General features: G+C 38.5%; 1 protein-coding gene across 3 annotated transcripts in view; it reads right to left on the bottom strand.

Moving 5' to 3' along the window:
• Positions 1-22109, bottom strand: part of LOC107037425 (matrix metalloproteinase-2) — a 114259-nt gene that overhangs the window by 82953 nt on the left and 9197 nt on the right. Inside the window, exons 1-3 of one of the 3 annotated variants that reach the window (XM_015255978.1) lie at positions 15870-16148; positions 12700-13165; positions 11126-11767 (exon numbers count right to left, since the gene is read on the bottom strand). In XM_015255978.1, the coding sequence (XP_015111464.1) occupies positions 11126-11209 (84 nt within the window). In that variant the 5' untranslated portion in view covers positions 11210-11767; positions 12700-13165; positions 15870-16148. Of the gene's footprint in view, positions 1-3074; positions 3127-11125; positions 11768-12699; positions 13166-15869; positions 16149-22109 lie in introns of those variants that run through there. The other 2 variants (XM_015255979.1, XM_015255980.1) reach the window with 2 other exon arrangements.

Here is a 22109-nt window from a genome sequence, read left to right on the forward strand (position 1 = left end):
GAGGAGTCGCTAACAATTGGGACCGAGTACCAATCAATGACTAGAGGATCAATTGGCCCGATTATTCAAAGTCAATAGTTGATTCATTCGATCGCGAGATTGTTGATTTCATTGAGATACGAAAATAGATCTTTCTGCGGCAATTTTTTTTTTTAGACAATTTGCTTGACTCGGCACAGATCAGGATGAGACATCATCAATCAGCGAAAGGAGCAGCCTCAACGGTATCAATTTCCCCCGCGCGCGGAATAACGATGAAATATGACGCGACAAAACGCGGAACTCCTTCCGGGAACACAATGAACCAAATATAATTTCTCTCGTGGAGTTGAGCGACAAAGGCCAATAGCTCGCCGATGATTCCTCGAGTGGATGGAAGTAATGGCGAGTGGGAGGGAGGGGGGGGGGGGGGGAGGAGCCGGAAGTCCGCGAGTGCAATTGTGAAATGATCTTAATGAGTCAGTCTTGGAGTGCGCGAATGTGCACAGGGAGGGAATAATGTTCTCCTCAATTGAGTCCGGGGGAATTTCGATGGTTGGAAATTTGTGGCGAGGGATAGGATTTTGATGCATCGAGGATATCTCTGTGACGATGATTAATTCGGTACGAGATATGCAAATGTGATTGATCTGCATGCTAATGTGTACTCTCCATCATAATATTCCGTAATTTCAGTATGAAATTCTGGGGCATGAGTTGTAGTGATGCGGCTCTTGAATCAATCTGTCAGATTGTTTTTCGTCCGCGAATCCAAGATATTTCTATTCAAGAACATCCTTTCTTGTTTCAAAACAATATTCTTCTCGAGTCTCATATATTTTTTAGGGCGTTGGAAGAGTCCGTTGCTGCAACGTCAGTTTGACGTTGCGATAGACAAAGAGATACTCAAAGGGACTGTTATTTTGATATTGCGTTTGTACGTCATGCATTTGGTGCTTTATATTATCATGACGTCTATTTAATTCTCTTGAGCAGGCTACGATGGTTTTTCACCTGGCCTCACCTGCCACACCCGCCCAAATGCGCCTACAAAAACCCCCGAACAGCCGTTCGACCCAAGAACACCACTGAACCCGGCCCTCACCCGACACTCGTAATTAATCGATTGCCGAGGTCTAGCTACACCAGTCGTTGATTCATCGTTTGACTCTCAACCTTCGCCTTCATCTACAAATCGTTCATCTCCAACCCATCACTCCGAATAAAAACATCCCACCAAATGTCCCTGCTAGCTTCATCCAAGAATGAGACCCAGAAACACCGGTGGGAGAATTATTTTGACAGTGGCATTGGGGAGAAAGTGGGGATCACGGTTTTTGGGAATACTCAGTCGATAATAGAACTGACTGAAAGCCTTGTCTGATGATTCAGGCGGTACTATAACTCCACGCCTGTCGTCTGACGCACATTTCAAAAATTTCAAACAACACGTGGCGTGCAGCAGCTACATGATTTCCTTAGAAATACTAAACAAGAATAAATTATTTCCGGAAAATCCTATCAACTGATGCAATTTCCTCGATCAACAATTGAAAATGCGATTTTTTTAAAAATACCACCCGTTTTACCCCATTATTTTTCAATTCAGAGTAGAAAAAAAATCTTTTTAACTAAAAATTTATAAAAAAAAAAAAATTCAGGAGAATTAAAAAATATATATTCTATTTAAGACGACCCATTTTGCCCCACCACTTGTTAACTCTAAAAAGGAAACACTTTTTTTTTATAAAAAAAAATGTTGATAGCAAATTTCTTTTTTTTTCAATTTTTAGGAAAATTCTGGGATAAAATGGGATACCAGAAAATGTCTCAATTTATCCAGCAGCTTTCGTCGATTTTTCACCCGTCGCCTGTAATGAAATCCGTGAGACTATTCATTTACCCAAGATTTATTCATCGGAAAATATCGAGTCACCGGGTAAAAGAGTAAAGTTGAAACACGATAGGGGTTTCAAGGTGGCAGCATAAGGGAGAAAGGCACAAGCTTGTCTAGGCATAGGGCGGACTACCCGAAGCGATGAATCAACGGGTAATAAACACGACGGCGTCGCGACGCCATTCGATCGATTGCCCACGGAGTATATTTCAGGGGATTAACGAAATATTTGCCAAGTTTCGGTGTAAAATAGTTTTCAGGAATTTACGGGAGTAATTGGGAAAATTCGGGGATATTTGCAGTGAATTTTGACGCAAATTTTTCGATTTTTCAAAGAAAAAAAATCAAATGAAACAAAATGATCGAGTGAAAAAAAATTGTCTGAAAAAATTAAAGACGATAAATAGATAAATTTCATGAGGGATTTTTCCGAGATAAAAAATCGAATCTCAAGTTAACTGGTGAATTTTTTTATGACCGGAATAATTTATTAAAGTCTAAAGTAACTTTAAAACGAAAAATGTTAAAAACTTTGGAAACTGGATATTCAATCTGGGATAACTCAGGATCGGCAGAGTGGAATTCAAGAAATTTGCCGTCATTTTCGAGATATTTTCGTGATCTTTTAAATGAGCGATGACCCATGGAAATCGCATCGTTGGGTCAGAAGATATCGACATTTTAGTGAGACTCGATAACATTCGATGAATTGTAAAAAATTTGTTGGCTGATTTGATTTCAGGGATTTCTCAATATGTAATCGGTCGCAATAGGTTATCTTCATCTCGACGATGGTTGAATATTGTCTGTGGATGTAGGAACACCGAGATTCAACGGAATTCGCAACAATTGGTGACGATAGATCCGGAGATAATGCCGCGTCTCACGTGTAGAAGGCAATTTACGTTCCTTTATTTTCTCGACATGAGGAAAAAAAAACTTCAGTGATTGCAACAGAGCAGCCAATTGCGACCCATTTTGCGCCAGAAATGAGGAGAAAGGAACGTCGGAGGCGTCCTCACCAAGGACGCAATGCAAAAAATAATTGCAGAGCGAAGTAATTCCGATTTTTCCGATCTAGAGAGAGAGAGAGAATCTAGTCTATTGTGAATAGGGATTATGAAATTGGAAGATTTATACTATTTCGATGGGTCTTTTTATCGCGTCTATTCCAGGATTACATTGAAGTCATTCTAACCTGAACAGTCATCGCTGAATAGTGTCTTTAATTCTGACCGATTCACCACTGTTTAATTTCACACTTTTTCTCACACATGACAATTTATTTGATGTCATTGGTTGAATTCAATTGGAAAACTTGAAACAGTAATCACTGATTATCACGTGATGCTGCTGAACACGTGCAAACGTTGCCCAACGTTGAGATCGAGACTGACTAGCTCGTGCAACTCCCGAACATGACCGATGTCAGGTGGGAACGTACGAGAATATGAAGAGTGAGAAAAATTCTGAAGCACCACTGAAAAAATTCCCCGACAGCCCAATAAAATTTCGTTAATCTCCAAGATTTAACAATGGGCCACCCACAATTTTCCCCGGAGTCACAGACCCAGAATTTTTCTTGCGCTTCATTTGAAAAATTAACGAATTTTTCCTCTCAATTCTCTATTGAGACAATCACTCAAAATGAGCCAAGTTCATTCGTGAATTCCCATTCCACATTCTTTGCGTGTGAAATAAAGAAATCCACCGGCAAATGAAAATAATTCAAAGGATGAAGAATCATTTCTCATCCTATACACGAAAAGAAAAATCACTGTACTTTTTATTTTTTATCGTTCTCCACTCCACATTGACATTTTCCACCAGCCCACCGATTTCCACGGATTTCTGAATACTTCATGAAGTCACATAGCCATAATAACTGCAATTGAAATTCCTTTAATCCCCAGTGAATAATCACAGTTGAAATTTTGATGAAATCAACGAACCGTAAATGGTATTATAGGGAAGGGAATTTGGTTAATCAAAACTTGGATGGAATATTAAATTCACGGGGGGGTGTGGGAGGGAGGGGCGCCGAAATACCTTCGAGTGAAGTTTATCATTAATTTTATCACTCTCGTTAATTTTGCGCTATCAGTGCAAAATTCTAATTAACCAATCCCTTAATTTCGAGGGGTAACCCATTGAAATCGATAATTCATGAATAATAACTGCGAGGGGGGAGGGGTGAATATGACCCCATTCATCGGATTGAGAAATTTCACATTCAATTAAAAAAAAATATATCCGTTTTGCCCCCATATTTTTTCTTCAATTTTTTTTTCATAATTGAAAAATAAAAAATAAAATAAAATTTTCAAGAACAATAAAATTTTTTATTGATTTTTAATTTTTCAATTTTATTTTATTTTGATTTTTTTTAATTATATTTTTTTTCATTGTATTTTTTTTTAATAAAAACTAAAATAAATTTCTCACAAATCATTTCATTTTTTCAATTACCTCAGCCTGATTAAATTCGGTAAAAAACTTGGTTTTTCTCATCTGAAGGCGAATTTTTTGTCGACTTTCTCAACGTAATAATCTTCACGAAGTTTTCGCAGTCTCCCAAGATGTTCCTTCACTTCGAAAATCGATAAAGTCGTTCAACTAAGAGTTCACTTCATTTGGAGAAGATGACTATCAAATCCAAGTTTATCCTCCGGTCTCACATTGCTAACACAACTTCCTTATCTTGGAAAACTTGGGTTGAAACGTGAGGAAGAAATTTTTAGAACAAGAGATACAGCGACAGAAGGTAATTTTCCACCTGGCGACGGCAACAACTCTTGTCTCGTGGAATACAGTCTTCAAGTAATCAAGTTTTTCTTTACTCTCGTATCAGACGAGTTACCATGCATTCGTAATCGACTCACCTTTGGCCCCGAGGGGCCGTAGCGTAACCCCCGATAAGACCAAAGTTGAGGGCAATTTTCGTTAAAACTTGGTAGAGGAATAGTTTTTAAATAAAATTGGGGAGAAGATGGGAAAAATTCTGGCGCAGAAGCGAGGCGATAACTGTCGTATTCCGGAGATATTTTTTAAATGAATGGCAAGAAAAATTCTGGGTCTGTGAATTTTGTCTGTCACAATAGACTAGATTGTGAAAAAATAAAAAGTAAAGTGATTTTTCTTTTCGTGCATAGGATGAGAAACGTTTCTTCATCCTTCGAATTATTTTCATTTGCCGGTGGATTTCTTTATTTCACACGCGAAGAATGTGGAATGGGAATTCACCAACGAACTTGGGTCATTTTGAGTGATTGTCTCAATAGAGAATTGAGAGGAAAAATTCATCAATTTTTCAAATGAAGCGCAAGAAAAATTCTGGATCTGTGAATTTTGTCGCTGACTCCGGGGAAAATTGTGGGTGGCCCATTGTTAAATTTTGGAGACTAATGAAATTTTATTGGGCTGTCGGGGAATTTTTCCAGTTTTTCCACCAATGACATCAAATAAATTGTCATGTGTGAGAAAAAATGTGAAACTAAACCGTGGTGACTTTTCAAGTGAGAATGACTTCGACGTAATCCTGAAATAGACGCGATAAAAAGACGCATCGACTATCCATTCAATTAATGCCAAAAATAATGTTCAATCAATAACTAAACAGGAAAATGGGATTACGATAGGCAGCCGATTTATTCACTCAAATGTCAGAGCGTTTTTGTTCCGTCGCATGTGCAAATGTCGAAACTCCTGGAAATGAAAATGTCAGAGGGATTCGCCATATTTCACAGTTGAAATTGTTTATTTTTTTCCTCCCGCGCTTTGTGTTTCCATCAGCTTCAGAAACTCGAGGAAGACTCATACCCAATATGTGCACACGAATTTACATGTAAATTTCCCTTCGACATTCTCTCATCTCTCATTTTCCCATTTATCCGAGAATAAATCCCCCTCGTCGGGTGAAAATTCAATCTACCCGAGTGGCTTCAACTTTCTTTATCAATTTGCGTGCCTAATCTACGAGACAATTTACTCTATGAGTTGTCCACTGAACGTGTCGATGAATCATGGGGATTCAATCGATGATTAATACAGTATTTTCATTGATAAAAGTAACTTGTCACGGAATGAAGAAGATATGAAGCAAGTTATCAATAATATTCCATAATTTCAGTGTGAAATTGTACGACATGATTTCTAGTGATGACGTTCTTGAATCAATCTGTCCGATTGTTTTTGAGCCGCGAATCAAAAATATTTCTATTCAATAACATCCTTTCTTGTTTCAAACCAATATTCTTCACGAGTCCCAGATATTTTTTTAGGTTATTGGAAGAGATCATTGCTGCAACGTCACTTTGACGTTGCGATAGACAAAGAGACACTCAAAGGAACTGTTATTTTAATATTGCGGGTACATGTCATGCATTTGGTGCTTCACAATAAATGCTGTTCCACCGAAAAGCTCATTCTCCGTTTGATTGAAATTTAATCACAATGACCGATAATATCTCGTCCATTTACCTCCAAGGAAAACACCAGGGGTGTTCTCTCACTCAAGCATGTATACATCCACCATCCGCTCATCGGAGGGAATGGGAAATACGAGATGCTCAAACGCTGGCACCATTCGCTCCACACATGTGTTACTAATTACCAACGCTCCGTTTCTGTATCACAACCTCGGGTCCCTTGCCATCGCCCAACACATGCCGGATGGTTCACGAGCGCTCCACAAAGTACATTTTAATACTTGTGTGAAATGCAAACACCCCGGAGATAAAAAGAAATCATCATTTGCACAATCTCAAATGATTTCAGAGTTTAAAAATTTGAGAAATTCCCCCGACAAAATTTGAATGCACGCAATTGGAAGGCAATTTTCCACCACCGAAAGCCCCTCTTTTTTCTATCATAAACTCGAGTGAAATGAATTTCTTTTATGTAGGGAAAATGTGCGAGGGATAATTAAAGTGAAAATTAGCTGAGCGAGGATTTTTATTAAATCATTTCTTTTTTCTGGTGCGTTGAAAATAATTCTGATGGACAAATTTAATTACTGCATTTTCGTAAAGTTTGGATAATGGATAATGTCATGCCTCTGGAGGGCTTTTTTCCACTCTTTAACGACGTTATAGATAAGTATTTTATGAGCATTATGCGTTGTATTAGAGTTCATCGACTTTACTCGCTCACGAGAGGTTTGTTAGAACCTACAGTGTACTTCCTTCAAAAGCTTTTCTGTTTTAGTCAGTGGCTTGAGCTTTTAACGATGCATTTTCTCAGGTTTTAATCAAATTTTATGAGACGCCGGGTGTATGTTGTACATCAAAGAGTTTTTTTTATTAAGTTTAATCACTAGATGAGTCTCGGGAAAAATTAGATGACGAAGTTTTGAAAAGGGATTTCCGGTTGAAACCCATTTTGACCTGCATATTTGATCGCCTGACGATAGTATAAAGTATGCGCCGTGGCTAGTCGCACTACCACATGCAGCGTGCCACACGCTGCGTGTCACACGCTGCGTGTGAGACAAAGAAATTCCTATATGGGTCGGTCAGTACTACAGCACGCAGCGTGTCGCACGCAGAAATACAGTGCAGGATGATTGGTTGACACGTTGCCTATTGTAATACTGACCGACCCTTATATGAATTTCTGCGTGTTGTAGTGCTGGCCGACCCATATATTAATTTCTGCGTGTGACACGCTGCGTGCGGTAGTGCGAATAGCCACGGCGCAAAGTATAACGCATGCTTGACAATTGTATGAAGCATTACACAAGCGAACAACCAAGTTTGACAAAAATTTAAAGCACCAAATGCATGACATAATCGCAATATCAAAATAACAGTCCCTTTGAGTATCTCTTTGTCTATCACAACGTCAAACTGACCAGTTAATCAGCAATAACACAATATCAGACAGCAGCAACAGACTACAGCACGCAGCGTGTCGCACGCAGAAATACAGTGCAGGATGATTGGTTGACACGTTGCCTATTGTAATACTGGCCGACCCTTAAATGAATTTCTGCGTGTTGTAGTGCTGGCCGACCCATATATTAATTTCTGCGTGTGACACGCTGCGTGCGGTAGTGCGAATAGCCACGGCGCAAAGTATAACGCATGCTTGACAATTGTGTGAAGCATTACACAAGCTAACAACCAAGTTTGAGAAAAATTTAAAGCACCAAATGCATGACATAACCGCAATATCAAAATAACAGTCCCTTTGAGTATCTCTTTGTCTACCACAACGTCAAACTAACCAATTAATCAGCAATAACACAATATCAGACAGCAGCAACGGACTCTTCCAACGCCCTAAAAAAATATCTGAGACTCGAGAAGAATATTGTTTTTAAACAGGAAAGGATGGTCTAGAATAAAAATATGTTGGATTCGCGGCTCAAAAACAATCGGACAGATCGATTCAAGAGCGTCATCATTCCGTACCAAAACTATCAAATGCTGCGTAATAATTTGAATAGTCAACCCTCCTCTCTTTATTCCCCAGTCACGCCTATGTGTACCACCTCTAGCGAAATAAAATTAAAAACGTCAGTAACCCTTACAACATTACCCAGAAGCCATAAGACCTGAAGAAAAATAAAACCGATGAAACGAGTCCACGGGCATTTATATTTGATCGGAGGTCGTTAACTGCAGGAAGCGCCGGCGCATAAGTTGGGACTTAAAAGTCGCGACGTGACGAGCTCATACAACGCTCTGAAAGAATGAGAAAGTGAGAATTCGACAGAGAGGAGACGACTGATTGACGAGGAAAAAGTGATAAAGTGAGGGGCGAATAAAACTCGCTAGAATCGTACGTCGATTATGACCGATCATATAAACGCGAGTAGGCGAGTGAAGGAAAAAAGAAAAGAAAAAAAAAACGATTGAAACACACCGAGAGATATCTTTCCAGCACTCCGATGAAATGCTGGAGTTGCTCCTTCAATTCTTCCCGAGCTCCAGTGGCAATTATCGGCCATTAAGGGTGAAAAAGGGAGGAATAAAAGTGGATTTCATACAAATTCAGCCGTTCAATTCCATTTTATGAGTTAATTCCACTGTCAGAATCAAAATGGCGAGTGAAAACCGATTTTCATTAGAAAAAAAAATGTTTCCCGAATTTTTTGAAAACCCTTGGGGCAAAACAGATGTTTATTGACGAAACTCATCCCCTGAAAATGACGCGGATGCTTGAATTTCCCAAGACAATTGAGTTTTACCACTTTAATTTTCTTCAATTTTCGGAAAATGTCTTCTCATTTGAGAAACTGTAGGAGCAAATATCGGAAGAGGAGGGTCTCATTCCCGCGAGTAGCATTTGCACTGACTAGAAAAACCCAGTAGCCGAGAGATAACCAAGTAATTAATTTTAATTTACTTTGTAAGATACCGAGCAAGAGAGAGGAGGAGGAGGAGGAGGATGACTGCGAGTGGAAGAGATGCTCATCCCTTTAACTGTCTGTTGGTTCGTGGAACTTTGCCATTTCAACGACTTCACTCCCCTCCCGATGTCCCCCTAATGTCCCTCGTATAATCCCACCTCATCTCCACCCACCACTACTCCGGCGCTTTCCAATCTCTTCCTTGAAAGTGCAACTAAATTGTACTTAGAAGTCGGAGCAAGATTACCGATCAATTCATCGTTGATTAGTTTTGAAAAATGGGGTAGAAAATGACCTCATTGGATATGGAAATTTAATGATGATTTTGGAACAGGTTGACCCGTTTTGCCCTATTATTTTATTTACGATCCCCAAATGGTAATTGCAGACGAAATTACGATGTTGAAAGGGTTTTTCGTCGTAAGCGATAATTTTCAGTTGTTGATAACTTTATATTGGCAGAGTGAAATTGAAAAAGTTTAGAGTCATTTTTAAGTCGTTTTTATAAACTGCAAAAACCTAGAAAGTTATTCAAATCAGGTCATTTTTAGTTAAACCAAGACAAGAAAGGTTTTCCGTCCAAAAGCTTCTTCTAGGCGTGCGCGAGAATTTTTAACCATCGATAACTCGAAATCGGCAGAGTGAAATTGAAAAAGTTTAGAGTCATTTTAAACCCTTTTTCATAAACAACAAAAACCTACAAATTTATTCAAATCACTCCATTCTACCCGATTTCTTCCCAAATCCTACAGACTCCCAACAAGCATCAAGATCCCTCGCACGTCCCTAAAAATCCCCAAAATCATTGATTCTGACATTCGCCAAAAATACCAAAATTAAACCATTCAAGCGCATCTTCTTCATCGCCATAATTCAGTTAAAATGACCCAAAATTCCCTCTCCACCCCTCGCGATAACTTCGATGCCCCTAAACCCGACGAAACCCGGCTCCCCACATTCTTGCATACAACTTCCAGAATTTGATGCACAACCGCGATAATCCATATCTCGGGATAGATGCCCGAGGGCGCATCGATCACCCTTCCCCTTCCCCTCTCGCGGCCCTAAAAAAACCAAGAAGACGAGAGCTTTGATGCCTGGAAGCAATCTTGTTCCTCTGTGACGTAACTGCGACCCAAGAGCGTCATTTTTCACGCCAATATCACCGATAAAATTTCTATCCCTCAGTTTTTACCCTGAGCCCTCCCTTTGACTCGATTGAGACACCCAGAAAATGCAGGAAGTAGTTGAAAATACAAGTTGATGGTAGAAATAGAAGAGTCCACGTGACTTGAAATCACATCAGTGATGAATGCCGTTGGACGAAGAAAATTCTTCGTATATTCCCCTCTAACCTTCTTATCATCCCCGGGGCATCGATCCCATTAATCCGTGAACCCTGGGTTCTTCCTCGATCTTAATTCCAGTGGTAAATAAAAGTATAAGGCGCCCATACCCCATCAGTTTTCTCTTCTAAACTGAAAGTCGTCATCTGATATTCACCCATTACTCGTAATTATTATCGCTATCAAATTAGTCTCTGCAGAATTCAATTGAATTCCTCTTCCCGAGGTGCAAAATAAGTCCTCCACAGGACGAGAAGAGAAAACTGATGATCTATCACGATTAATTCCCAAAATAATGAAATTACAAAACAGAAAAATTGAATTCGCTCACAAGTTGATATTGTCCATTCTACTTAATTTGCAATTATCGGCAGAACGACCTGTTCTACGAGCAAATGTCAAAAGGAATTTTTGGTGACAAATGTCCTCATCTACAAAAAAGGTCCTGAGGTATTTTTTGCTGCGACCCCTCGGTAACAAGATAACCCCAAATAACTCAGGATCCTTCACAAATTTAACAGAAAAAATGTAATAAAAAAAATCACTCACCACTTTGTCGTCAGCATACAGCAGTGAATGAGGCTTGGCACAACCAGAGGACAGCAGACCGACCAAGAGTACGTAAAAAAACATGGTAACACCTCAATTGTTCACTCACAAAAACCAAAACCATAAAACCAAAACTCACTGTTTAACAAAATTTCACAGAATAGAAAAAAAAAATCACAAAAAAGTTTCCCCACGTTTCTCAAATCCTCAACTGCTGCCTTTTTAGTGTCTCTTAAAAGTTATTCGAGCTTTTTTTTTTATCACTCCCTTTGTATCAATGAGCAAGCTCTTTCAGTCTTGAGCACCAGGGAGTCATCAAGTTGGCAGTGTAAAGTGGATTCAAAGTACTTTGTAGAACACATATGACTGGCTCTCCTTGAATTTGATGGTTGATGAGTGGGTGGGTTGGGATATTAATGCTCCCAGTGTGACTGTCCAAGTGACACTGACCGTGGATATTCACTATCCCCACTTTAAACACTAAAAATAATAGGAGAAAGCACGAGTGCGTATTTTTCCTATTTACGTGGGGCATTATTTCTCATCATAATTGTGAGACGGAAATTGTCAACTCATGGGTTATGGATCATTCCTACGTATTTCCCGGACTCCTCCAGATTTCATTTACGTCTGTTGTTGAGTCTGGAATTATACAGGAAGGAAATGATTTTTTAAAGGAACATTCTTTCTTATTTTAGTCATCATTTTTCAACGAATAAAAGGTTTCAAAAAATTTTTTACATTTTTTTTTATAAAATGAGAATTTCATTTTGGACAAATGAGACAAATGAGGAAGTGGAAAGTGACCTCAAGTGAAAGTCCCCTCAAAAAACTGCAAAAACATTTATTACGAAAAAACAAATATTTTCAAGTTTTCAAAAAACTACCGGGGCAAAATGGGTTTATTATTTAGTTTTTTATTTCATTGAAAATTTTCTGGACTTTTCACTGAGATTTTTTTAGATTTTGAAATGGGTATCATTTTCTCAGGAAATTTGACATCGAATAAAAGAAATTTGAATTTTTGGATATTTTAAATTCTAGGGGGAGGGGGTGGAAAATTATCCCATTCGATAGATCGGAAAATTTCACATGAGATTGAAGAAAAAAATTGGCCGTTTTGCCCCAGGGGTTCCCTCCAAAAACTGCAAGAACATTTATTTCGAAAAAAGAATGTTTCTAAATTTTCAAAAAAACTACAGGGGCAAAATGCATTTTTTTTTTCAATTACATTTAAAAATCGTACCATTTCCTGAAAGAATTGTACATCTAATTAAAAAAAAATGGGCGTGCTACGCCCGGGATTCTCTCAAAAATCTAAAGTCAAAAAACGATTTCTCAGAAAAAGGAAAGTTTCAAATTTTCCAAAAAACTGGTGCAAAATGAATGATTTTTTTATTTAAATCAACATTTCACTGCCATTACTTTGAAATTTCAAAAACGTAGAGCTTCCTGCGTAGATCGTAAAGCCGATAATTTTAAGATTTCCTGCAAGGAACCATTGGGGAATCCCAATGACTAGTCTCCCCCTGCGGTCAGGTGTGATGAGCAGTCATAAAATAAATAAAACTCACCGTTGAATCGTTCACCCAAGTGATGCAGAGTGGTTGCCCGTTTGTATTGGATGTACGACATAATTGTTTCGTCATCAATACGATTCAATAGAACGTATTTGCCATAGCTGAGTTGAATTTCACCGGCCGGAAATGTCACCATGGAATCCCAAGAACTTGTCCCTCATCGCCTCCAACCCCAGTCACTCTCTGTCTCTCGTCCTTCCGCTGGCTTTGTTTCGCCCGTTTTTTTTTTATTCCCTTTGTATTTCCGTTTCTTGTTTTAATCCGTCTGCTGCCTATTTTCTCACTTCGTCGAGCAGCCGGAATTTAATTGAATCATCGGGACAAAAATTTCTTGAGTGCAATTTTTTCTTTCACTGAATTCTATTTCTTTTTTTTTTCTTTTGGTTTAATTGACAAATCGCCGAGGCCCCGGGACAATTTTTATCACTCAGATGGTTTCTACGTGTTCCGAGAATTTTGTCTGAAAGAAGATTAAAAATTGTCTTTTGATGGAAATCAGTAGGAGAAGGGGGTAAAATGGAATGTTTGGAAAAATTACTTGTCTTAAGGGTCGTGTTACCCTTAAGACAAGATGACCCATGAGATCAAACATCCTTAAGGGTCGTTTGACCCTCACGACCATTTGACCCTTAATTAAGAGCCGTTTGACCTTCAACTAACACCATAAAAAATGTAAAAAAAATCATTTTGTTTGTTAGTTGCGGGTCAAACAACTCTTAAGAAGGTTTTGGGTCAAGGGCTGAATGATTTAAAACAGAGTGAGTAGAAAGGGTCATTTGACCCTTGAGACAATGTGACCTCCAACTGAAAAAAATGCCAGGAAACGTTTTTTGTTTTCAGTTGAGGGTCAATTGGTTTCAAGGCTTAAACGACCCTTACGGACTTTTGGAGTTGAGGGTCAAATGGTCTTGAGGGGCGATCGGATTAGAACAAAGTAATCAGAAAGGGTCACTTGACCCCTACGACAGAGCAAAAAATTATTCTATCTAATTTTTTTTACTCCCCTCTTGTAGATGAGTTGAAGGGGAGATTATAAGAATGTGGATGAGAGTTGAAACAAAAGAAATTAATTGTATCATATAGGTCAAGACGGTTTACTATCGAGTTTATTATCAATTAAGAGAGGCCTCTTGACCCTTTCTCCCTAGCTTCGTTTTGTTACAATTGGGATAAGAATTCAATCGTTGTTTATTTTCTTGATCACGTGTGACGTGACTCAAGATTTAAGTGAGGAACGTGTGATACATAGGTACACAACCGCAATTTGTGGTTTAGAGGTGCCACACCCTGGGGAATTTATCAACGAGTGAATGGGATTGTGGTTAAATAATTGGAGATTTTCCACGATTTTTTACATAATTATTTTGTGACTTTGCGAGTGGGCTGATTCAAGGAAGAAAAATTTACATAACTTTTTTTCCGTCTTTATTACTCAAAGAAGCGGTGAAGGGTCTAATGAGAGAGACAAGAGGCCGATCACTTCGCACATCTCTCCCGTTTGACCTTCTTGACCTTTCCGTCTATCTCTCCCGTTTGACCCTCCTGACCTCTCCGATTTGACCTTCATGAAAGTTTGATTCTTCCGATCAGTTAGTTCGTTTCTTCCGTTTGACCCTCAAGACTGTTTAATCCTGAAGAACACTCTAAAAATAATCTTGTGGGTCAAACGGGAGAGACAGGTGAGGGTCAAATTTTCTTGAGGGTCAAAAGGGAGAGACGAGCAGTCATCAGAAGGGTCAAATGGGAAAGATGAATAGAGTGATCACTTCGCTTGTCTCTCCCATTTGACCCTCAACACTGTTTGACCCTTAAACAACGAAATTCGCAGCCCTCTCTCTTTTTCCTAATTCTCCAAAAAACAAAAATTGCAAAGTGAAATTTCAAAAGGCCAATAAAGGTCGTTGAAGGCCCCTGGTGATCCCATGTGACAGTCCAGTCTTACCTAACAAGGATCGCCGAGGCTGTTCGCCTCTCTACCGCGGATAGTCAATTAAACCGGTCACCGAATGGGAACACCACTGAATTCCTCGCGCATCCCAAACAATCCTCCAAATGCCCAAAGTCAATATCAGAAAGAATGTTTTGTTTTGTTACAGTTTACGGGAATTTTATCGGCTCAACTCAAATGCAAGTCGATTAGATACTGCAGCTGATGATAAATAATGTAACGCCTCATGTCTCGATGGAGAAATGAAACAAAAAAAATGGTTTCACGAGTTCTGAATGGGGTTTTTATCGAGATAAGGCGATAGTAAATGAGTGGAAAAAAATGAATGAATGACTGTGTCTACTACGATACGATTTATCGGTTGTAATTAGCGATTAATGGTGGATGGATAAATATATGAATGGATAGATGAATTAACAATTGACAAAAAAGATTAATTAATTTTTTTTCAATTTTTCATGATTTCCATTTTTTTCATGAAGTTAGTTCTTAATTATCTCAATAATGAATAGAGCTAGACAAAAATGTTAAAAGAAATTTTTTCTCGGAAATTCAATTTCCTACAAAAATTATCCGATACATTTTTCTCTACAAACAACCCTTTCAAAAATAAATAAACAATTGAAAAAATTTAAAATTCTCCTAATTCTTTGTTTTTTTTTTTTTCGTCTCATCAGTTCTCAATTATCTCGACAATCAATAGAGCTACAAAAAAGTGTTGAAATACATTTTTCAACAAAATTCAATTCCCTACAAAAACTATCCGCCACACATTTCTCCAGATCCTTCCGTTCTCGAGATAAAAAAACCAACGAAATCTATTTTCCATTCGAGAGAATAAAAAGAATTAATTAACAATCAATCCCCCGTCGTTTGCAGAAAACCCGAAAACCTTTCACCCTCAAATTGAAAAGTTGCTGCAGATCGAAGAATAAAACTGAAAAATTCAAACCCCCGGGCATGCATTCGTTCCAATTTCCGTAGTAAATCGTTTTCCACATACTCTTAACTTTTCACTCAGCACTTTCTCACTAACATCCATGAAAAAAAAAATGAAATAAAGGCCACGTGATAAAAATAGAGCATCTCACGTTCTCACGATCTTAAAAATCACCACTCAACACTCGGCGAATGCCAAAGAAGCCATTCTAATCCACAAAAAGCAAAAAACTTCAAAAAAATCAAATATTAATGTGAAAAAAAACAACAAAATTACCTTCAAAAATTGAAATTCCGTTTCAATTTCCCGATAATCCCCCCGATTTTCGATTCTAATTCCCCAAAAACTCTTTCCAATTACTCTCTCAATCCATCAGTTGATTATGTATTCAATTAACTAATTAATTAATTCATTAATTAATCAATTAATTAATTAACCCGGTGGAGGCAATTTTCCATCGATTCACGCGGCTCGATTTCCGGTGGGGGTAACAGAAAAAAGAAGGGATGACGTGAAATAAATAAATAATAAAAAAAAAATAGCCCACACGCAACGCAAGGAAACCCGTGCGTACGGTGCGCCGCGTGCCGCGCGACTGTCGTTGGCTCCAACTCTCAACACAACAGCCAAAGCACGCTCCCTTTTTCGTCCTTCTCACTCCATCCCAAGTGCAATGGGGAACCCTCGAGTCGCGACTCGGTTCGTCTGCTCATTCTCTTTTTCATTTATTTTTTTCTTTCCTTCTTTTACACGTCTTGTTTCTCTTTTTCTTCATCATCACTCACCCACTCTCTACATATATTCCCGTTCAAACGCCCACCGCTGGATTACCCCCACCAGCTGATTTTGTTTATCATTATGAATTGCAATTAATTTGTTTAATTTCCATTTCCATTTGTTTAATTCGATTTAAGATCACATTATTCATAAAAATTCTCGTTCATCTTGAAAATTTCAATAAAATTCAGTTTTTCATTGTGAGCTATCAATTATATTTCAGGGACAGTTTAAATTCTAGACTTCATTATGAAAATTGAATACTAAATTTAATTGAATTTTCAATAAATTGAGAATTCCGTAAAATAATTCCCTGAATTGTTAGTAATTTCAATAATTTTCTTTGTCGTGTAGAAATTAAGAAAATTAAATTGATTAAATTAATTAAATTTTACATAAAATTAATTTTATTTCATGGCAATTTAGTATTGTTAAAAATTCCATAGTGATCAATTTCAATTATTTATTTATAAACAACGAATGTTAAAAAAAATAATTCTGTGCAAAATGTAATTTGAGTAACGCTGAACATTCTTGCTTTTTTCAAATTTTTCTCACGCAATTTAATTGACAAATTTGGTGATGAAAAATAGTTGAATCTATAGTGTGGCCTGTAAATGCTACTTGAATATCCTTGAAGGTCAAATGGGAGAGACGAGTGAGGTGATCACTGCACTGGTCTCTCCCCCATTTAACCCTCAAGAAAATTTGACCTTCCGCCTGTCTCTTCCATTTCACCCATCGTCATTGTTGTGAGATGGAAAAAAAGTAATCAAAATTTTTCTCTCCAGCCTTTTTTCACTACCACAAAATCACTCTGTTTCTATTAAAAATTAACTTAAAAAAAATTATTAAAAAAATATTAAAAATTAACTTCAGAATTGTAAAACCTAAAGACCACTAAAAAAAATTATTCATCCCGACGATATCGATCGCTCCATACCCAAAATATCATCATCATCATCTCCTTACCCCACACTTCATCATTTTTTTTATTCCCAATGAATTGATAACCCCTAATCCCATCCAAAGGTAATCGCGAACCTGGAAATATTCATCCCCTGAAAGAACTTTATCTCAGAAATTTCTTAGCATTTCCCCCATAATAGCCCGCAAGATATTGGAAAACGTCGAAATGTCGAAGTGGAAAAAAAAAATTAATAACCTCGCATTGAATCTCGAAAACGGTTACGGCGTCGTAAATCACGAAGGTACGTGATATGGTAATGCTCACTGCTGGGCATGAAGAGTTGTTTCTATCGGGGATGATTTTTCCGCCCCCCCCCCCTCCCGAGTTAGGGGTAAAAATCAATGCCGCGAGGAATTATTGAGCGGGTTTCTTGCTTCTGTAATAGTGCGTTTCAGTGAGTCAAGCCGAGCCCCTCAATGAGAAGCGAGAACCCAGCGGTTGTGTGTCTCGACCATTTGGAGTTTTTGTGTCTCGCTTCACCGGATATGACACTACTCACACCGAGATCCACCCACTAGGGCGCAAACGTAGGGTCACTACTTGTCTTTGAAGTTCAATTCTCGAATTAGTTTTCTATTCAGTGGAAAATTTTCCATTTTTTTTTTCTTGCCTCCCCCTCATTGTGAATATGGCCCCTCCTACATCAAAAGAGAATTTGTTTCATCGGTTCCTCCTGAGGTATAGCCCCTCTGAGAAAATAATCAGAGATTGTAATTATTCAAGATGATGGCAGTGTTTTCAGGACGAACAAACGGTGAACAAACGATTCCCCAGGAAGAACAAATAAAACAAATTCAACAGAAAATGGAATTCCTCCTTTGAATTTAATATTTAATATTAATTTTTGATATTCAAACCAACGAATATTGACATCGACGTAATCTCCAAACAAATGTTTAACCCCCCCATCAAATCCATACAACCCATAAAATAATGCGAAAAAGAAAAATCCATGCACATGAATAATAATCCCACTCAATGCCGATGAAAATATTCCTGGCGGGAATATGCAGGCCTCCGCAGTGCCATCTACCAGACCCCACCCCAACCTCCGTAGTAATTGATCCCCAGAATGAAAATAAAAAAACGCCGCAAAAAAAACGGTTTCCACTCGAATAAATCCGCCATTCCATCAGAACCCATGTAAATGCTCCCGATGAGCATATTCACCCGTCTGAGAATGTGGGTTTCCGCAATAAAAAAAAAATCGTCATAAAAAATATCGACTGGATCGATAGATCACCGCCTACCTGTGCGTCTAAATATACAAGTCTCCTCTCGCGGAAAAATTTAATGGTCCTCTCTATCGCACCTGTCACCTTAACCCACTGGAAACCAATAGTACCGGGTAATCCACCCAGAAATGACGAAGTTGAGTCTTGGCTTTAATTGATATGATATTTCCACGTGGACCACAGAGCACCAGAGGATTTCACCATGATCCCGGGGTACATCCATAAACCTTAAGCCAAACAAAGTGGACCCTTGAGAACTGGTCACACCTATTACCCAAAACTAATCGCTTTGGTAACTCAACTCCCGACACAATTTTGCCGTTAAACTTGCTCCTCAAATCCTCTTATGTTGAAACAATAAAATTTTGGGTGATGGTGTTTGAGAAAGGGGGACCACCCACAATGGGAATGTGAAATTATTTCCGCGAAAAATGAGGGCGTGTGGGGAATTTAACGAGGACATGTCGCTTTGGGCGTCGGATTTTTAAAGATATTTCGAAATTTAAGCTTTCTTCATGAAAATTGGGATTTTTTGAGGGGTTGTTTGACCCTCATGACCATTTAAACCTCAACTGAAAGAAGGTTCCTGACATTTTTGTTTTGTTTCGGTTGAGGGTCAAATGGTCTCGAGGGTCAATTGACCTTTATGGTCATTTGACCTTTAATCCTGAACAGTTTCAAGGGTTGTTTGACCCTCGAGACCACTTGACCCACAAGTAAAAACAAAAAAAAGTTTCACTTTTTTTGTTGAGGGTCAATCGACCCTTAAGACCATTTGACCTTTAATTCTGAATGTTGTCAAGGGTTGTTTGACCCTCACCTCCAACCCTCAAGGGTCATTTGACCCTCGCCTAAAACCAAAAACAATTTCCTGGCTTCTTTCACATTTTCATTTAATTTTCGGTGAATATCTGCAAATCTACTGGAGATAGTAAAATTTTTGTCAAGACCCCATTTGTTGTGCTTCAAATTCTCCACAAAAAAGTTTCTCACAAAAATTTCAGTATCTCCGACAGATTCCACGATATTCACGAAAATCTTCGAGCAAAATGTGAAATCCGTTTAAAAACAGTGAGATGAATTCTTAAAAATTTCGTAACATTGATAGATTCCCAGATATTCCCCCGAATCTCTCAGTACAATTTCCCCAACCGAAAAAAAAACACCAAAGATGGTTCATTAAACTAAAATCACTGGGCGAATGACCACTGACTTCCCCCCGAAGATAATAATTCCGTTGTGAAATCCAGTGGGCGCCAGCCGGAAATCCACTCACATTACATCTCCATAATTTTTCCCCGATTTCTCGCAAACGAGGAGAAGCAAATAAACCAACGCAAAATCTAGCTAATCATCCAAGGCCAGTTTGACTCATATTCATGAATAAACTAATGAAAGTATTGTACCGAGAGACAAAGGAGCCAGAGGCATTGATACATGTATCAAAATGATTCAGAGTAAAATTGTCGCGACAGACCGGAAGTGTCTGATTGTTGGCCAGAGGGCTGGTGACCTCTCTATCCTCTGGCTTTTAATGTCGAGGGTCAATCGCCTTGCAATTAGGCAATTTAAACGATAACCCAGCGACCTAAAAATATATAAATACAAAAAAAAATCACCATGTTCTTTTTATTTTAAAAAAAATCTCCATTCATGTTGTTTATCTTCACGTTCTTTCATTTTTCGTTCTTCCACTTTTTTTTTATTTTGGAAATTGCAGAGTACTTCCTTTGCAACTGAGTCGAATCAATGAATGTGAATTATTCACGAGAACGGGCGCCACTTTACGGAGAAGTATAAATATCTGAAGTGAATGCAATTTTTTTTTTATGGCGGACGAAAATATTTTTATGAAATGAAAAGTAAGAGAAGGGGAATTTAATTTTTTTTGTCTGTCTGAGGGAACTCGGAGAAGTGATTGATGTTTTGACCCTTCGACTGTTGTAAGCTGTATTTTTTACAATGCAGGAGGCATTCGGCAAAAGTAATTTCACCACTAGTTTCGCAAAACCATTGATGACAGACGAACCGTAGATCCTGGAATGAACTGAACGCAACTGATTCACCTAATGCACCTTTACCACCACGAAATACCAAACAGTTTGACAATGAGGCCCATTCGTGCGTGACACTGATGGGAAAATGGTGATTGAATTGACAGAGAAAATTTGTGATTGAAAAATCGATTGTGCATTGCGATTAATCAATTTTTATTGGAGTGGACTTTTGTTTTCTTGTGAATATCTGCAAAATTATGAGAATTGGCGGTATTTTTGTGACGACATAATTGTAGAGAATGTTAAGGGCAATAAAAAAGGTTTTAACTAAAATTTTTTTATCTCCCATAGATTCGGAGATATTCACCAAAAAATAAAAAAAAATCAGCAAACTTTTTTTTTGGGGGTTGGGTTGTGAGGATCTTCCCCAACCGAATTCGATTTTGGCGAAAGTCGACTTTCCCCCTGGAAAAACCGCAAATCTGACCCTTTGGCTGGGGCCAAAAAAAACGGTTTCTCAGTTTTCATTTTTTCCACATACTTTCGACAGTTCTGACTAGCCCGGCGCTTAAATAGTTGGAATCAACGTTCACCCGGCTAAAAAATTCGATTTTGGCGAAAAATCCAAGATCTGACACTTTGACCCTTGTGACCCTTGGACCGACTTTCCCCCCGGAAAAATCCAAGATCCGACACTTTGGCCTCCGGTGAAAAAATTTTTTTTTCATTTTTCACTTTTTCCACATACTTTTGATAGTTCTGACTAGCCCGTCGCTTAAATAGTTGGAATCAACGTTCACCCGGCTAAAAAATTCGATTTTGGCGAAAATCCACTTGCCCCGGAAAACCCGAAAATCTGACCCTTTGGCTGGGGCCAAAAAAAACGGTTTCTCAGTTTTCACTTTTTCCACATACTTTTGACAGTTCTGACTAGTCCGGCGTTTAAATAGTTGGAATCAACGTTCATCCGGGTAAAAAATTCGATTTTGGCGAAAAATCCAAGATTTGACACTTTGACCCTTGGACCGACTTTCCCCCCGGAAAAATTTTTCCACATACTTTTGAGAGTTCTGAATAGCCCGTCGCAGGCGTCAACCGGCCCTTGAGTGCATTCTGATCCCTCTATTCTAACCCTTTTGACTCTTAAGACCATTTGACGCTTAACGATAATCGTTCTCAAGGGTTATTTAACCCTCAAAAGACCATTTGACCCTTAACTAAAACCAAAAAAAATTCTGTTATTTGCTTAATCTCAATCAAGGGTCAACCGGCCCTTGAAGGCGTGTAAGGTCGAAGGTCAAACGACCCTCAAATCATTTAACCCTCATGAACATCAACAGAATTAATCCAATGACGACGAAACCCTCGAAAAGTGCATCAAAAGGATCAATTTTAGATCTCAAAGTCAATGAAACGATAAATCCTATAAATTCTGTGTTTACATTGGCAGAGTTGAGTGGAGTCAAACACCCGTCTCGACATAAATACACCCGAGTATGCAGCAGTATGCACGAGGAAAGTCCGGTACTGAGAGAGA

The sequence above is a fragment of the Diachasma alloeum genome, unplaced genomic scaffold, assembly GCF_001412515.2.
Source record: "Diachasma alloeum isolate Michigan unplaced genomic scaffold, Dall2.0 Dall_scaffold_00219, whole genome shotgun sequence".
NCBI classification, from domain to species: Eukaryota; Metazoa; Arthropoda; class Insecta; order Hymenoptera; family Braconidae; genus Diachasma; species Diachasma alloeum.